Genomic DNA, 17,039 nt, shown 5'->3' on the forward strand with positions numbered 1-17,039 from the left:
AAAAATGCAGAGTGTGTTCAACTTTGTGTGTCTATTGACTGTTGCACAATATTTCTTTTACTGGAAAAAAAAACCGCAGCTCTGATGTATTCATGAGTCTCACTTCTAAAATTACCTGGTAGGATTTGTTCAACCTCTCTTTTCGTGATGAATTGCGTTTCAGTGTCCGTCGGGAAAAGACGCCGAACAAGACAAAAGAGGAGGATTTGAGAGTCCGAGGACACGTATAATCTTTGGCTTCGCGTTCAGGGAAGATCTACGTTCAACATGTCGACAATCGTCTGAAGCCAAGGTAGGATCTAATGAAAACCGGCGCAGTGGAACTGAAGGTTTTTTCTTTGCCAACGACGTGTTTTTCGCAAATAATTCATCCAGTTTTAAAGTCCAACTCCAGGTAAAGGTCATGTGAAGACAGTTAATAATACAGGAATGATACGACGGATTCCTAAATATTCACGATTCCTGCTGAAAGACAAGTTAAATTGGCATCCAGATTAAAAAAAAACCAAACCCAACAGCTGTTAGAGGATGACGGTCGTTCATCATACAGTGCCGCTCTCATCCGTTTCGGAGAGGAGACATCAGAGGCCAAGATGTATACATGTAAGTGCATAATGGGAGTGCTGTTTGACAGTCGCTGGAAAAAAAAAATGTCACGGCCTCCTTTTTATTTTTCCTTTTTTTTCTTCTTCCACCTCCTGGTGACTGAACGAAGCCGAGGAAGCAACACGTCGTCTGATTTCCAACAGGCCACCGGTTAAGCTGAGGGTCAACTCGTCCAAACACAGACTCATGCGCAGATCAAACAATGTCACGCTCAAACGCACGCAGATGTGGACGCGAGTGTGACACACACGGACACACACACACACACACACACACGGACACACACACACACACACACCCAGGCCCCCGGAGGATTATCCTCTCCATCTCATAACGACGGAAAACACGTCAGTTTAAATAAACATCAGGAGTCATTTGTAACCGTCCCTATTTTTGCTGTAAACTCCGACCAACAAGTGCATCCATCTCCCCCCCGCTCCCCCCCCCCCCGCCACCCCCCCCAACGGTCAGTGACAGATTTATACGCCGGTTTTCCTTTTAGGTCAACGTACAGAGAAAGTCTGGCCGCGACCACGATACCCTGTGGCTGCTGGGAAGGACCGGCTGCAGGGAAATACATGATTTTTTAAATATTCTTTTCTCTGTGACAAGCTGGAGATCAAATGCACCAACTCCTGCTGCTCGTCCCACAACATCGGGGTCTCGTACCCTGGATGGACATGGTGCTTTATGACTTTTGGTGCTGAGTCAGCAAAACCGTGAAAAAAATCCAAAAGATTGCAAAAAAAATCACGAAATAGAGAGGATACTAGTCAGCAGCAATTTTAAATGATCATTTAATGAAATTAGGCGTCCCGCAGGGCGCTGTGGCTTGGTTGGTAGAGCAATTGCAGGTTAAATCTCCCCTCTGTCAAAGTGTCCTTGAGCAGGACATTGAACCCAATAGATGGACTGAACATCTTAGACTCCATCGGCGTGTGAATGAATGTGTGGAAGCGATTAATATTGTAATGCACTATCTCAGTGAAATCAATTTAAAATGAGATCTGTGATAGAAAATAATCTCACGTCGTAGCTTTTTGAAACCCTCCACCACCCGACGAGATAACGCCGGTATATGGCGCCATTTTAATCAATTCCTATTATTTTTTATATGTGCTTTTAGTATTTCAAATAATATTGAGTTCTCACGCATTGTTTTTTTTTTATCATGTTTGTCACTTCTTTCAATAACTGTTCTCTTTTTAATTGAACTCTTTTTAAACATTTCTGCGCGAGTATTATTCTCCTCACTTGCTGGATTCCTTTGTTTGGCACATTTAACGACATTACATCGAATGAAAAAGTGCCGCACAAACAAGTTTATTGTGTTTGTGTTGAAGAGACTATTACCGCCTGTATAAATAAAGCTGTGATCAAACCATCAATAACGACACGCCGAGCTGAACAGTGTGAGCAAAACTTGTTTTGTGTCTCTTCTACCTCATTGTTGTTGCTTTCGCAGCTTCACAGTTTTGCGTCGTTCCCCATGTCCTCATTGTTTTTGGCCTAAACGCCGTCCAAACAATTAAAGGAGATTCAATTTCCAAACTTTTTCCAGACCTCGGTGTAAATTTTCTTTTTGCAGCGTCACAGTTTTTCTTTTTTTCCAGTCGGCTTTGTTTATCCGTGTTACCGCCTCGTGTTACCAAACTTTATTAAAACGTTCGCACTAATTTTAGGTTGAAAAATAACAGTGTCTGATATTGTTTGATACCAGAGATGATTCAGGGTGAGAGAAGATTTAAGTTCACGATACTAAAGTAGGTCAGGAGGCGTTTTCGGTCGGATCCTCGGCTCTGAACGAAAGGTTTAATTGTGGAAACGCGAAACTTTCATAGCTTTTAGGGCGTCTTTTTTACAAGATGGAAGTGCCCCGAGCCACTGAAAACTTTTTGAAAACCCACAGCACCCACTAGTGGCCAGACATTAAAACTACATCATTTTCAAGCATTCCAAACTTGCATAAACACAAAAACTTTTCTGAAATAACAATACAAAAACTGCATTTTCCCTTAAAACGTTCTCGTATAAAAAAAAAAAATGCAGAAGCGGCTGAACGAGAAGGGTGTAGAAAAGCCGTCGCCGCGAATGAATTCCACGAGGAACGTGCAACCGGTGTTTTCCTTTCTCGAACAGCAGCGGCGATCAGAAGCCTTTGGCGGTGGGCGGTAAACCACTTTACTGTATCTCCCCTATACGTGTACGGCGAGCACGCCAGCTCCAGGCCCCTGGTATTATATGGAATGTGAGAAGTCTGGCTTTGGTCCCAGGAAACGCAAACACATGTCAGAGCAGGGTTACGAGTGCGTTTTCAAAATATATATATGTATGCAGATTTGTGGCCGCGATTCTGTGTGTGTGTGTGTGTATGTGGCGAGCCGAAGGAGGTGTCACACTAAATCACAACAGTTAAGTCGATAAACCGAAAGCCACAGGAGAGTCCAAACCACACAAGGAAAACAGAGACGGGCTACAAACTGTCTGTGCTACAGCGTCGGTACAGTACAGCGCGGGATGGTGGACGAGGGCGTCGCTAACAAGTGGTTGATGTCAGACGGCCACAAAGACAACGGCGCCAATCGTTCGGTTTATCCACCGAACGAAGAATAATAAGAATTTAGCACAATGTGTGAAATGTCAATCAATTTGGGATGATTCATGGTTCGCGAGACTAAACCAAAGATTCTCAATCAGATGTTCAAAGACACATTGACATGCTTTTTTCGACTTATACCATCATATAGAACACCGTGCAGAATATTAATAATGCAGTTTATCGACGTTACCTTCAGACAGAAGCACCACAGACCTGGATCAGCTCCTGTCGCTGCTCCTCAGAGTCCCACGCATTTTTTTTTATCACCTAATTTTCTTAAAGTTTATGTGAGACACAAATATTGCATGGATATATAAACAATTCCAGATAATATCAAGCGATTAATAATAATAATTACAAATATGTCGAACTTATATACTTACATAGCAAAAACAAAAAAAAAACAATTGCTATTTTTCTAAAGAAGTCTGAAATTCACGACGTTTCCCTGTTTGAAATTGAGCGGCTGTTTGATTTAAAGTGACGTTTAAGTCTAGCGCCCCCCCACCCTTCAATGGTGACGACAGGAACTGCGTGCAGACTAGGCAACTTTGTTAAACTGAATATTAAACCCTCACGTGCAAATAAAAATGAATAGAAATAATTTAACACGTGATCGTGACAAAACTGAAAACAATTTTTTTTTTTAAAAGAAGGAAATCGCAGCAACACTGAATCTGCGAGTCTGAAGTGGGAACAGGGTGAAAGGGTTCCGAGCTCCGGGGTCTCCGGACAAAGACGTCCACTCAGAGCGCAACATCTGTCGGCGAGCGCTTGACCCCGGGGAGGGAGGGGAGGAAGGGGGGGGGGGGATTCAGGAATGTTTCTCCCCACGTTCACAGAATTAACCTCCATATCGATAATTAGCGTACGGATCAAACAGCTCGGCCCGCGGCGTTTCGCCCGTTCCTCATCCCGGCGCTCCGAGCCAGAGTCAGCAACAACGCGAGACGCGCCTGTTTTCTCAAGAAGTTATCTTTTTCCTGGAAGCGAGGCGGCGGCAAAAGGAGAGAGCGACTGAAACGTTTTTGTAAGTTCACACTGTGTTAAGACGTCCCGCGCCATCCCCTGCAAGCGGCTCGGGTTTCCAAACACAGCAACGCCGTCTCAGTTCCCTTGACCTCCGTCCAGCCTTGATTTACAGCGCAGGGCCCGAAACCGACTGCGGGGAAAATAAATAGCGGCAGATACGGGTGAGTAATATTATCATCCGCTCTGTTTATCAGCGGTCATTATAAAAACCAAAATACGACGAAGATAACGAAGGGAAGTTTCCTCAAACGGAGTGTGATGACTAAAGTTTATCTCCATATGAGCCTTTATTAGCTCACATTTAGCTTGTGATGATTCAGAGCTGAACCTTGTGTGTTTGGACTCTTTTCAACATAACTTTAATGCACAGAAAAACAAAAAACAATGTCTCAGAATTACAGGAAAACCAAGTCATGAGTTTTATAAAACGTCTATATTTTCTCGTAATTCCAAACAATATCTAATGTCTCATATTGTCGTCGTCCTCCAAGATTATTGAACTAATTTAAAGTGAACCAAATATAGAATATTTTATATTGAAAAATAACATTGTGATCTTATTTAGACTTCATACAATACGTAAAACTACTAAATATAGATTGTGATCAGGTGGTGGGGAAACAATATGGCCGATTCAGAAGAAGCAGAAGACGCTGTTGACAGAAGAAAACATGGACGCCACGCCGGTTGCCAGGTGTGACTCACTGTTTTCAGCGCAAACAAGGTAAAACCCACACGCCGCAACAAAAAAAAACATTTAACTATTATATGCATGATAAAGAAAACGCCATAAACACTCAAATGCACAAAATAACACAAAAAAAGTTCAAAGGTAGGATAGCGTGGCTCCCCAATTGGGGGATACCTGTCATATCTGGCAACACGTCTCAGCGTGTCGATCCATTTTCAAGTGGTTGTTCTTCATTCCACCTGCTATCTCACTTTACTTGAACGCATTTCTTATATTTTAATCACTTTATTTATTATTAACGTTATATTGTTTATAGATCTGTGAGTAGCTTTTTGGTCTGAATGCTGCTGTACGACTGCAAATACCTTCACTCTCGTCTGCACGCACAGGAATCCTAACTCCTGCTGACTTTAGCTGGCGGGGAACATAAGTGGCTCGTGAAAATGTCCAGTAAATCTGGAGCAGGTCTTGCCGCATGTAAAACTCTCAAAATCGTCTCTTTGTTATTGTGTTAGAATATGTCAGGGGAATATTTCTACTCCAATTTTAGTTAATGATAAGATGCAGGTGGAGTTTTTTTTTTTTTTTTTATAAATGTCAGCCAAAAAGGAAGTGGGTTTGGATTTCACGTCGTATAGTTGAGGAAATAAAAGTAGAGGGAACAAAAGGATGTTGGGTTTCTTTAATAGTCCAAATACAGATATGTGAGGGGAAACTGGTTAATCCGGTTTTCACAGCGAGGCCCCAGTTTATGCGACAATATTTTCCAGTAAAAACAGAAAACTTTTACTTTGGCAGAAAAGGTTCTGATACCATCTCTATGGAAATGGAAGAAGAAGAAAAAAAACAATTCTCCTTCCTCCTAAAAGTTACCTGAAGTCACCTGCGCTGCTTTAAACAAGCCGAGTGAAAACACTCCGGCTGGAAACGCAATAATATCATAAGAAAATTCTCATTTCATTGCCTCACCGCATCAGCGGGAGCCAAACTACCGGCCAGCAACAATGTTCTCGGAAGGAACGTCATAAATCCTTCTCCGATAATTAAAACAAAATAAATCCCGAAGAAAGTACCCACCGGAGAACGATTCACGGAAATAGATGATGAAAAGAATAAACAAAACTCACAAAAATGTACCGCGTGACTGAGGTGTGCAGAACGTATGGAACTCATGTGGACAGCCAAAGCTACTGAGTACCGTCTTTATAAAGATCAAAGACATTATCAAAGTGTTGTTCCTCATCCCCGCGAAGCTGCTTTTTTTCTTTTTTTCCCTCCCATTCACTCAATTCACATACAATAAAGATGAAACTCCTCTGGAAGCTGTTATTCTAGTGTCCTTCTGCAATTTCTAGTTTCCTTTTTACAAGTTCTGGGGTCAGAAAGGAAGAGCAGTTTTTTTTTTTTTTCATTCCTCGGGGGCATTTCTTAGCCTTTATGTATCGTCCGCTTGCTTGCTTTGGCCCACGCTAATGGGTGAAAACAAACGCTCCGCTAGAATAGATAGGTTTGTGCGGGGGGATCCCCCGGGCACGCTGTGTGGCCTCCCGACAGCATCGAGAAGAGAAACACATCCACCCGTTGTCGTTCCAACCCCCAATATGGAAGGGAAACATGTCAACGGATCCCTTTAGAGCCAGTGTTTGTGCAGCGCCGCCACGTCCGTAAAGAGGCAGAAAGGTGGTTCTAAAAATTTTTTTTTTTTTTTAAATCGGCGATGTCAAATAAGGAAGTCGACGCATTGCCACGCCCACTCGCCGCACGCACGTTGAGTGACCAAAACAAACCAGCATGGAGGACGAAACTCCGCCTCCGACCCACATCAAAGCAATAAGCATCAAAGTGGAGTTCTTTGCAGGAAGAATCTACACGTGCCGATCATCAGATTTGGCTGACATCCCGCAAATCTGCCCGCCTTTTTAACTTTGTTTATTTAGTGTGTGTTTATGACGTGTTCTTTATTACACATATATGATAGTTTCGTGGTTTTAACCTGACTTCTACAGGTGCTGGTTTTTTATTAAGGTGGGCGGGTTTTACCTTGTGTTTGGGCTGGAAACTGAGTCAGATTTGGCAACCCTGATGCTGTTTTGATTCAGCGTACAAAATTTGCTTGTGGCTTCAGTGAAGTCGTTTCTTTAATGGACGTCTTCGCCCGGCAGCTACAAGAACAAGCATCTGTTTTTAGGTAAAACCCTGTTAGTGCACGCTTAAGGATGCTTAACGATTATTGATGGCGTCTGTCAGACGTGTGCTTGACACGCATTTAGAGTTTTGTTGTGTGACTTGGCAACAGCTGATAAAGACCCCGGACTGATGTTTTGGTTGGAAAACACATTACATGAAAAACTAAGCAGGTGCTTTGAGTTGCACTTCATTTCATGTATTTTTAGCTGGTTGTTCCTCCATCCATCCTATTCAGGCTCCGGTAAAAAAAAAAAAAAAGTAAAAATCCCTTTGCAGGAATTTCCTTAAACCCAATTTTCTGTCAGTGGAAAGTGAACTGATTAGAGTAGGAGAGCCAGAGGTCAAAGGTTAAGGTTGCTTTGACCTCACAAATTCTCATGAAGTCAAAGCCTCCAGAACACATTGAGGAAGTTTTCTCAAACTTGGCAACTCATGTTCACTTTCAGAGGTGGTGTTATTTACACTCCATTGTGGAGTTTTGGACTCAAACCATGTGAGACTGTCACAAACAATCACTTATCGCCTCCTGTCAGCCAATGAAAACACGGACACACATGATATTTTCACTTTTCTGCAAACTTGATTTTATCTAAATCGTGTTTAATAGCATTAGCTTTTTGGCCTCTTCAACATTCATCGATTTAAAAGGGGTTATTATTCATTCGTAGGCAGATAAATGTAAGTTTCAAGGCACTCGGGCTTTGTTTGCACAAAGACGTAATGCTTTCGTTGCGTTTCGGGCGTTTGTTTACGTGACAACAGCCGTCAGAGTCACTGATAATGCGACTTTTCTGATTCCTTCCTCATGTAAACGGGGAAAAACGCAATAGTTCATCCTGCATGTTTTGTGTTGTTTCCGTGTAAATGCACATCGTTTTCAAAACGTTTCAATGTGGATGGGTAACTTTTCTGGAACGATGAGTTTCCCCTGGAACTTTGTTCATAAACAGGGTGTTTTTAATGTATTATAATAAAACAATACATTGAAGAGAAAAAAGGAATATTATGTGAAAAATCCTAAAACACGACAAGCTCATTTTCGCTTTGAAGCTGATATTGTAAAAGTAGATTGAAAAATGTTGTCATGGTGTTATATTACGATGTAAAACAGATTGCACCGGTGTAACGTCGATTATATTCTATATACATATATATCATGTCCTTAAAGTCTCCCACTGCCTGTTTTTAGTTACTGAAGCTCTCCCTCCGTCAGAGCAAAATGAAAAACTCTGCATGATTTATTGCTCAAGTTTACACGGTTTATTATGTTTTCTGTGAGTTGTTTTGGGTTTTTTTGCGGGTTTTTTTTCATTTCACCCTCAATTTTGCGCAGCGTATGTGAGGAAAGCGGCGGAACGCGGCTGGAGGACTAATCCCTGGACAAACACACGGGCCACCTTTGACTGGGCAGGAATGTTATCAGGCTCCAAATCCTCCAACCTGGGCTGACAAAAGGGGGGTGGGGGGGGGATCTCAGACTTAAAGTGCTTCCCTTAACAGCTGTTTGCTGCGTGGTCCGCTGCCGGCCCGTACCCCCCACGCCGGACCCGCCGCTATCTTCAGCCGTCTTTCATCAGAGCCGGCTGGAGCGACATCAGGGCAAACTTTCTTCTCCACAAGCAGCAAGAAGTCCGCTGTGATTAAGATAGATAGACTGGCCGGGACACTTAATCTTTTGTCCAATGAAAAATGTTAACTGCATCCTGATGTGTCCCCCCCCCCCCTACACCCCCCATGCAGTATAATTATTCTGAATTACCACTGTGTGTTTAACCGTTCCTTCTCTTGTGTTGCTTATTCTCTCAAAAAGTACATTTGGTGGCATCGGTTGACATTTTCACATGCTCCCATTCTTTCTCCGGACCAGAAAGTTATTTCCGAGGTCTCATTAGTCAAAGCTTCAGCCGACCAGCGCTGCTGCTGCGGTGTTTTCACTTTATCACTGGTACTATCGCGGACGGACGAGGTCCACTGAGCAGAGATAAAGCCGGTATTCTTCCACCGCCGCTCGTTCTGGACGCATAAATCTCTTTTTTTAGGAGGCGCGGGTGAAACACGTGCAGGTTTTGTGGACCCAGAGTCAACTTGTCAGGGATTAACGCCGCGGCCCTAGTTGTTTTTTTTTTTTTCTGCTGTTAAAATGTTTTGATTTGTGCCGTGCGGCGGTGAGTTCCTCAGTGGACGAAACGCTCCATTAACGCACAGTCGGGGAAAAGGACGTCCCAGTTTTGAGTTTTGCACAGAACCGTCTCTGTAATCTCAGAATCCCTGTCGTACGATTGCTCAGTCCGACCGGCGAGCCCTGCAGGTTCCGCCGAGGCGTTCTGAGACTTGCTGGAGGGCGGAGTCGACTCCCACGCCGCCCCCCCTCTAATTGCAAACTCAATCAACATCTCGCCACAACGCCGTGCGGCCTAATTGATGAAAAATGACTTTTTCCTCCGATGCGAGGAGTGAAAAGTTTACTTTCTGAGAGCAAAATGAAAAGCAGACACGCTGCAGTGTTGCTCAGATGATTTTTTTTTTGGGGGGGGGTGCTAATAAATAGACTTCAGGGTATTGATGAAGTTCGGCTTCATTAGTTCCCATCTGTCACTGCAATCCATCAAATCTATTAGTTGTTATTTGTGCGTCACGCTTGGATGTTTTGCAGACGAAAATAAACCGGGAGCTTTTCCCAGTTAATCACAGGACCGGAGCTGCTGATCTTGTTTGAGAAGGACAATATTGTGGAGGAGCAGGGGGGGGGGGGGGGGGGGGAGGGCCAATTTTCAAGCATTTTGTTTGCTTGATTTCATTTCACAGAGATAGTCTCGCTTTCTTTCGAGACACAAAGTCTCAAAGCCTGAAACAGCAGAGCGGCTGCCAAGGCGCATCGGCTGCAGCCTCACGGTGCGACTCCACCGCCAGCGTGATGAAAGAAGTGGAGGTGATGGGGAGGAGATAGCAAACGAAAGGGAAATCAGATAAAAGGCACAAAGGGAATTCACTCGGTCGTGACTTACTGTTGTTTCCCACTAAAGAAATGTCATTGACTTATGGATGAGTGGGCGGAAATTCATATTTAAACCAAGCAGACGCGTTAACCCTTTACTGGTCACGTCACGTTCCAGGTTTTTTTTTTTTTTTCAAAATCTAATCAATCTATGAATTATTAAATAAAATACTGTTTGCGATCAGCATCTTCTCAAAACACCGTTCGAGAAAATCCTCGCCGAGAAAAGCAGAATGCTTCTCTGCTCCTGTTATTTTCCGTGCTTCTCGAGTGAAACTCACACGTCTTCCAGTTAAATAAATAAGAGAAGCCCCTCTCTCCTCTCCTCCTCTGTCTTTTCCTTTCGGTCTCCCGGGACTCTCTCTGACTTCCTGCCATTAAAGAGACAGGCCCCGCCGGAGAACAGGGGGGTGACTGACATGTAACTACCTCTGCTCTGTGACCGACGACGTGTGCAACTCAACTGGACATGTGTGGAATTTTTTGTAGTTTTGTCTGGGAAAAATAAACATGTCGAAAAAAGTAAGACAGAGAGAGAGAGAGAGAGAGAGGGAGAGAGAGAGAGAGGGAGAGATAAGCCTGGTGGGTGAGAGGCGAAGCAGTGCAGCATGTCAGCGGAGAATCAAGCAGCTGTGCGACATCCAGAACAAAAAGTTCAGCTCAAAAGAACGCGGTTACATAATGACAGATCTAACTTTCATGTTCCGTCGAGGTTTTATTCAATGTTTCTCCAAACCCTCCGTTCGTATCGGGAACCAAGTGATACAAGTCGCGCTTGGAACATCAAAGGCGGAAATCTTCAAGCCGGCGTGTTTCTGCGCCAGAGCCGATGGTTTATCCACAAAATGGGCCACACACTGAAAAAAAAAAAAAAAAAACCCAAAACAACAACAAACATACAAACCGTCCTACTGACAAACACTTTGACAAACAGCGTGTCAAGAATGTGAACAGTCCCCCGGCTTTGCCGGCCTGAGAGACTCGTCCGGAAAGCCAAACAAGTTATCCAGTGAAGCCACAAACAGACGCTCTGCGGAGACCACACACACCCGCGGAAACACAAACATCTCAACAAATACATACGTGGAGCGTGACCACTTCAAACGGACCATCTCCGTCTCAGAAAGCCCTCAAAACGTGGGTCCAATTATACAAAGGGGGAAAAAATTCCACTTCGTTACGGGGGGGGACAAACATCGGCGGCGGAGAACATTTTTGGATGATTCTGATAAGAGTCCCGCCACATGACCCGCTTTTTACCTTCTGCAGCCACTGGGTGTAATTCTCCATAATGTGCTCGAGCTGCTGGATCTTCTGGCTGGGAAACTCCGGCTCAGGTGGAGGCGCGTCCCTCTGGAGCGAGTTGGCGTTGTACTGCGAGCTACTGGCCTTCGAGTCCTTGCAGGAGCCGCCGGCGCCGTCTCCCTCCGGCAGGATGAACGTGTAGGTGCACTGGCCATGCTGCACTTTATGAAAGCGCCTGTTGCTGTAATTACTACTACTACTACTACTACTGCTGCTGCTGCTGCTACTGCTTCCTCCGCTGCTGCTGCTGCTGCTGCTGCTGCCACCTGCGCTGCTGCTGCCTTCCGTCCCTCTCCACTGCTCCCCTCCTCCACAGCTCACGATCGCCAAAAGTGCCGCCAGCGAGAGCAGTTGACGACCAATGTGGAACCACAGCATCATATTAGCCGGGGGAAGCGGGCTGCAGGTGAACTCGGGTCTTCTATCTTTAGCTGTGTGTTTAAGTTCGACTGGACGCTCCCCTCTGCAGCTGGATCAGCACCGGGCGGCGAGCGCAGTCAGTCTGAGACACGTGTCGTCCATCCTTCAGTTGGACCTCCAGCACTGGAAGCTGCTGCACGCTCTTGCCATGGACAACGTCTCCCATCCCCCCCCCACCCACCCACCCCCACCCCCCCCACCCCTTCCCTCGCTTCAACTTCTGCCGTCCCGGCAGGAGAAAAGTTAACGAGAGCAGGAGTGACAGCTTTCGGTTAATAGGTCGCCGGCGCTCCTCCGGTAAATCAAAAGCCAGGCGCGAGCTCCGTGCCTGCATTTATCAGCCCGTGCATTTGAAGTGGGTGGCGGGTGTCGTCAGACCTCCCCTGGTCTCTCTCTCTCTCTCTCTCTCTGCCTCCCCGTCCTCCTCTTGTTCTCTCACTTAGCGACCGGCCGGAGTGAGAGAGGCGCTCACTCTGAAGAGCAGCTCCAAGCTTCCAGCGCACACTCTGCGCCGGCCCCTTGCAGAGCCTGCAGAGGAATGTGACTGTGTGCATGGACGTGTGTGTGCGTGAATGTGTGTGTGTGTGTGTGTGTGTGTGTGTGTGTGTGTGTGTGTGTGTGTGTGTGTGTGTGTGTGATCCTGGCAGAGGGAGAGCGCTGCACAGACGATGTGCCTGCACTACGAGGATCGGTTTACAGGCTCATGCGGCTGACCCGCCGTCTCGCCCGCCCGCCCGCCGACGCAAAAAAAAACACTCGTTCGAACGACGTGCGTTTAATTGATGCGCTCCTGAAGCGCTTCCCCTCCTCCGGAGCGCGCCGCGCGGCAGCAGGTGCTACGTTACAGGGAGGCCCGGCGCAGTTCAAAGTGTTCCTGTCGTCCACCCGTCACCTGCTTCACTCTCTCTCTCCTGACAACAGGGGCCGACTCGTCCCAAGCCCCCCCCCCCCCCCCCCCCCCCCCCGTATCAAGTGGAGCTTTTAAAATCCTGCATGCCTGAGATGTGTCCTGCTGCACCGACCAGCCCTGGCGTGAGCTGAAGGGTGAAGCGAACACCACTGATTGTCTCGTTACAATGTCGTCTGGCAGCAGGTGGGGTGTGTTTGCCAGCGTTTAAAGTTGATTTGTTCGAAGGTGGGGAAACTGCATTGACATGAACCGACAGAAAGTTGCAACAGACTGTGTGACGGTGCAGATTTCATGAACTTTGGTTTGACTGTTGGACTTCAAGTATATAAGGTTGGTCTTGATTTGGTCTTGAGTTCCGTCGTCTTGGCTTCAACACAAAGACCAGAACATCAAAGGGGCCTTTCACATTTGGATAGTCCAGGACTCGGGGGGGGGGGGGGGGGGGGGGGGGGGTTTGGTCCAGACCAAACCGTCTGGAAAACTGTTTGGGGGCTGACCAGAGAGGATGTACAGAAGAAACACAGCTTATTGGTCCGGAGGTCCCGCCGCTTTAGCCCGTGGTGGCTAGGCTAGTTGTCTCGTGGCTAATGGGTAGAAACCGCAATATATCGTCTTCAGACCAGATATCAATGAGGGTTTCCCCCCCCCCCCCCCTACTTCTTCTTCCTCTCTACTCCCCGTCTGCCCGCCAGATATTTTCCAGCTTTTTTTTTCTGCGTCTGATTCGCGCATTTAGCGCTGTTCCTTTGCGGCCCAGAATGCATAGCACACTACGCCACATCCTCTCACCCCGCCCGCTATAGAAAGATCGTTTGCAACTGAAGAGAGGCCTAAACATTTCAAAGTGATGTAAACACGCACTGAGAACCCAAATCACAACGACACCTTTAAAATGTGTTCTTGCGACAGAGTGCTCTGAGGTACTACAACGCTAAACAACGTCATTCTCTACGTCATCTTTAAACGCCACCGGTGCAATCAGGGAGTAATTGAAGGAAACCAGAAATGAAGTCATTGGTGTCGAAGGATTCACAGAAAAAAAGACGTATTGGTATGAAGGTCGATGGAGATTGCAGATACAGTCCAGTCTTCTCTTGTTGAAGACCTTTTCAATGGACAATTGTCTCAAGAAAATCACCATTCTGTGATTTAATTTGCTGTACTGCCATTTTGTAAATGGCTTCTCGTTGGTTTTAAAGATACATTTATTGGAGAAAAGAAGAGAGATTCAATTAGATGACTGAGTCAGGGCATTTTTTTTTTTTAAAGGCCACTCTTCTTGTCAACAAGTGATCCCATGAAGTACAACCAACATCCCATGACTCATGGATGCCAAAGACTTGAGAGAAAAGGGAAGCCTGAACGCCACAGTTTTAACTGAGTGTCATCAAAAACAATTTTCCATCCGCGTGGACCAGAAATAGACACATTTTGATTTAAGTGTGAGATTTTCCATCTTTAATCCATACGCTGCACGTCCATTACTCAGCGTTCCCCTTTCCGATCGCATTTAACGTACAGTCCGTCAAAACGCATGACCCTCCGCTCGCATGTTTTCAAGAAAACAAGAATGAACTCCAAGAGTGAGCCGGCGAAGAAGGAATGTCTCTTTATCGTGTTGCCAGAAAGATGGAGCAGCGTGAGGAAACGCAGCGCTGAAAGGCCCGGGGTCAGAGGTCAGGTCCTTGTTGTGGCCGGTCTGTTAAATCCTCTCAATTGTTTGTCTGGTTACTGGCTGCAAATCAACAAACTTTCAGAGTTTCTACTCACGGTGCACGTTATAGATGTGCGCTTTAATCGTTTCGGGCCTGTCCAGTGTGTATCCAGTGATATGGGGGGGGGGGGCTACAAAAAGTAGGACCCCCGGGTGTGGGAGCCGAGAGGCGGTGTGAGCGAATGTACGAAGGAGACCCGAGATAACAAACCCTCTGAATAACCCAGACTGGCCAAGACACAAAGCATGTTTGCTCTTGGAATGCTTGTCTTGGGCTGACGTACTTTGCTGCCGGTGTCCTAAAAGTGAGGCGCCGGTTGCCGTGTCCAAGGGAAACTAAGTGGGAGATAATCGACCAATACTGGGCAACCTTGAGCGTGCAAAATTAAACTACACATCATTTCTAGCATGAAAAGAAACAACAACAACAAAAACCCCACATCCACACACACGAAAAGACCAGAGTGCCCATAACAAGACACGGTTGGCATCTAGCGTTGAATATGAAGGCATTTTTTAAATAGCCTGTATTGGGTAGAAGAAAATCAAAACAGATTTTAAAAACTAGGAACATAGAGCTACGCTGTTAGAGTGCTGTTCCTCGTGTTCAAAATTCCTATATGAAATCATGACGCATGAGATTTTGCTTCTAATATATGTGTTTGGCAGCGTTCTTTAGCCGTCAAGATTTAAGTTAATCAACAAATGAAATTGTTCGATACACAGAATATTTGATGTTGAGGGTGTGAATGAAATCGTAAACTCTGCTTTGCTTTTCCAGCTCTAAAGTACACTTTGGTTAAAAAGCTTCCAATGTCCTCCATTTCTCGAAATCTACTCGTAATTATCCCCGTTTAGGCAACAAAACGATTGTGCGTTTCATTTCGGAAAAGTTTTCTCTTCTTGTCCTCCAGACGTGACGCAACTGCCCGCTAAAAAAAAACCCCAAAACATGTAACGTTGCATATTTGTAGTATTTTATTATTGCTAACTTGAGAGATTTCTGTTGTTATTCGAAGTTAGGGTGATAAAAGTACGATCCAGTCACTCTGTTGACTTTCTGGCTTCATGATCCATGTCGTGACGTCAACAAATCATTGCGCTGCCAAAAAACGGCAAGAATATAGTGAAAGAGATGAGCGATTGCACGTTTAGGTTGTTCACAACGGGTTTTGAAGAAATATTATCATTTCTATGGTGGATTCAGACTGTTTTTGCTCTAAAACTTTCATTATGTATTTTGTGCTTGACATGCCTGATCTGGATCCTATTCCAGCTGTTTAGAAATAGACCCACATTCATAAAAAATATAAGTATTTCTTTTAGGATTATGTGCGAAATCTGAGAGATAAAGAACTTTACAAAGTCCTGGCCCGGAATCAACCTCCTCCGTGAGGCGACAGTGCTAACCACTGACACACCGTACCACCCGGAGAGGCAACGTTTAAAAATCTGTAGCATCATCCCCCCCGCCGGCGTCTCTCCTGCACTTCGTCCACACCGGCTCCTCTTGAACTCGGTGAGCCGCAAAAAAAAAAAAAAAGCTGTTTATATTCATGAGTTTGTGACCGAGTGTTGTAATCGCAGATCAGAATTCTGACTGGAATGTAAACTCGTCGAGAAAACAAACCGGATTTTTGCTTGCAACAACAAAAAATCCCCCCCCCTCATCCCGACCCCGGCCCCCCCCAACCCACCCACCCACCCGAGGCCCTGCGTGTCCCCACGCAGTCTCTGCAACGCACAGCTGCTTATAGCAAAATGCAATAATGGGCGGGTGACAGTCAGGAGCAGAGTGGCTCATGGGAATCTGGCCTGAGTTTCGCTCGCGGAAGGTTCGGGAGGACGTTTTGTATAAGCGGACATCAATCTGAGTGACACCGCCTTCCGCAAACCGATGTAGAAGTGAATATATGAGGAGGGAACGTGAGATCAGACGCTTTCTCAGAGCTTTGGGTTCTCTCTCTCCTCGTGACCCGATCAAAGCTCGTCGCTTTGATCTGTTCACTGCTCAGACGGAAGCTCTCAGCTAATGCGACGGCGTGAGACGCTTTGCGTTTCCGACAATGAGCTTTAAAACAACACAATGTGTTGATATTTGATTTTGAAATTCAATTCAATTTAAACTTTATTTCTATAGCCCTTTGCAATCACCCGGTGACATCCAACGTGCTTCACAACAAAGCTAAAACAATACATTAAGAAATAAATACGAGAATAAATACATAAAAACCAAAAAAAAATAAAACACAGGTGCTGACTGGTGGAGGTGCGGCGGTGCTGCAGGTTGGTGAAGCCATCCAGAAATTCATAAAACCAGAGCATGCAGAATAAAATACACTGCCCTAGACAGAGTTAAAAGCCAACTTAAAAAAGTGAGTTTTCAGTTTTGATTTAAAAATATATAGTATATAGTATATAAAAATTAGATTTTGAAAGAAAGTATAACTGAATTTCTTAAATGTTTTTTGCTAAATTCTGATTTATCTGTTATAAAACGGAGCTGTAGCTAATAGCTTTAATGAATGTAAACATTTTTCCCTCAATAATAACAAGTCAACATTCAATCTCCAATAAACA

At 45.2% G+C, this 17,039-nt stretch overlaps 1 protein-coding gene across 1 annotated transcript in view; it reads right to left on the minus strand.

Moving 5' to 3' along the window:
* angpt1 (angiopoietin 1) overlaps nucleotides 1-11,937 on the minus strand; it is a 61,618-nt gene extending 49,681 nt beyond the window's left edge. Inside the window, exon 1 of the mRNA XM_080515524.1 lies at nucleotides 11,371-11,937. Coding sequence (XP_080371650.1) covers nucleotides 11,371-11,796 — 426 coding nt within the window. The 5' untranslated portion in view covers nucleotides 11,797-11,937. The remainder of the gene's footprint in view (nucleotides 1-11,370) is intronic.
* Nucleotides 11,938-17,039: the final 5,102 nt, after the last annotated feature.

The sequence above is a fragment of the Blennius ocellaris genome (assembly GCF_963422515.1).
Source record: "Blennius ocellaris genome assembly, chromosome: 20".
Classification (NCBI taxonomy): domain Eukaryota; kingdom Metazoa; phylum Chordata; class Actinopteri; order Blenniiformes; family Blenniidae; genus Blennius; species Blennius ocellaris.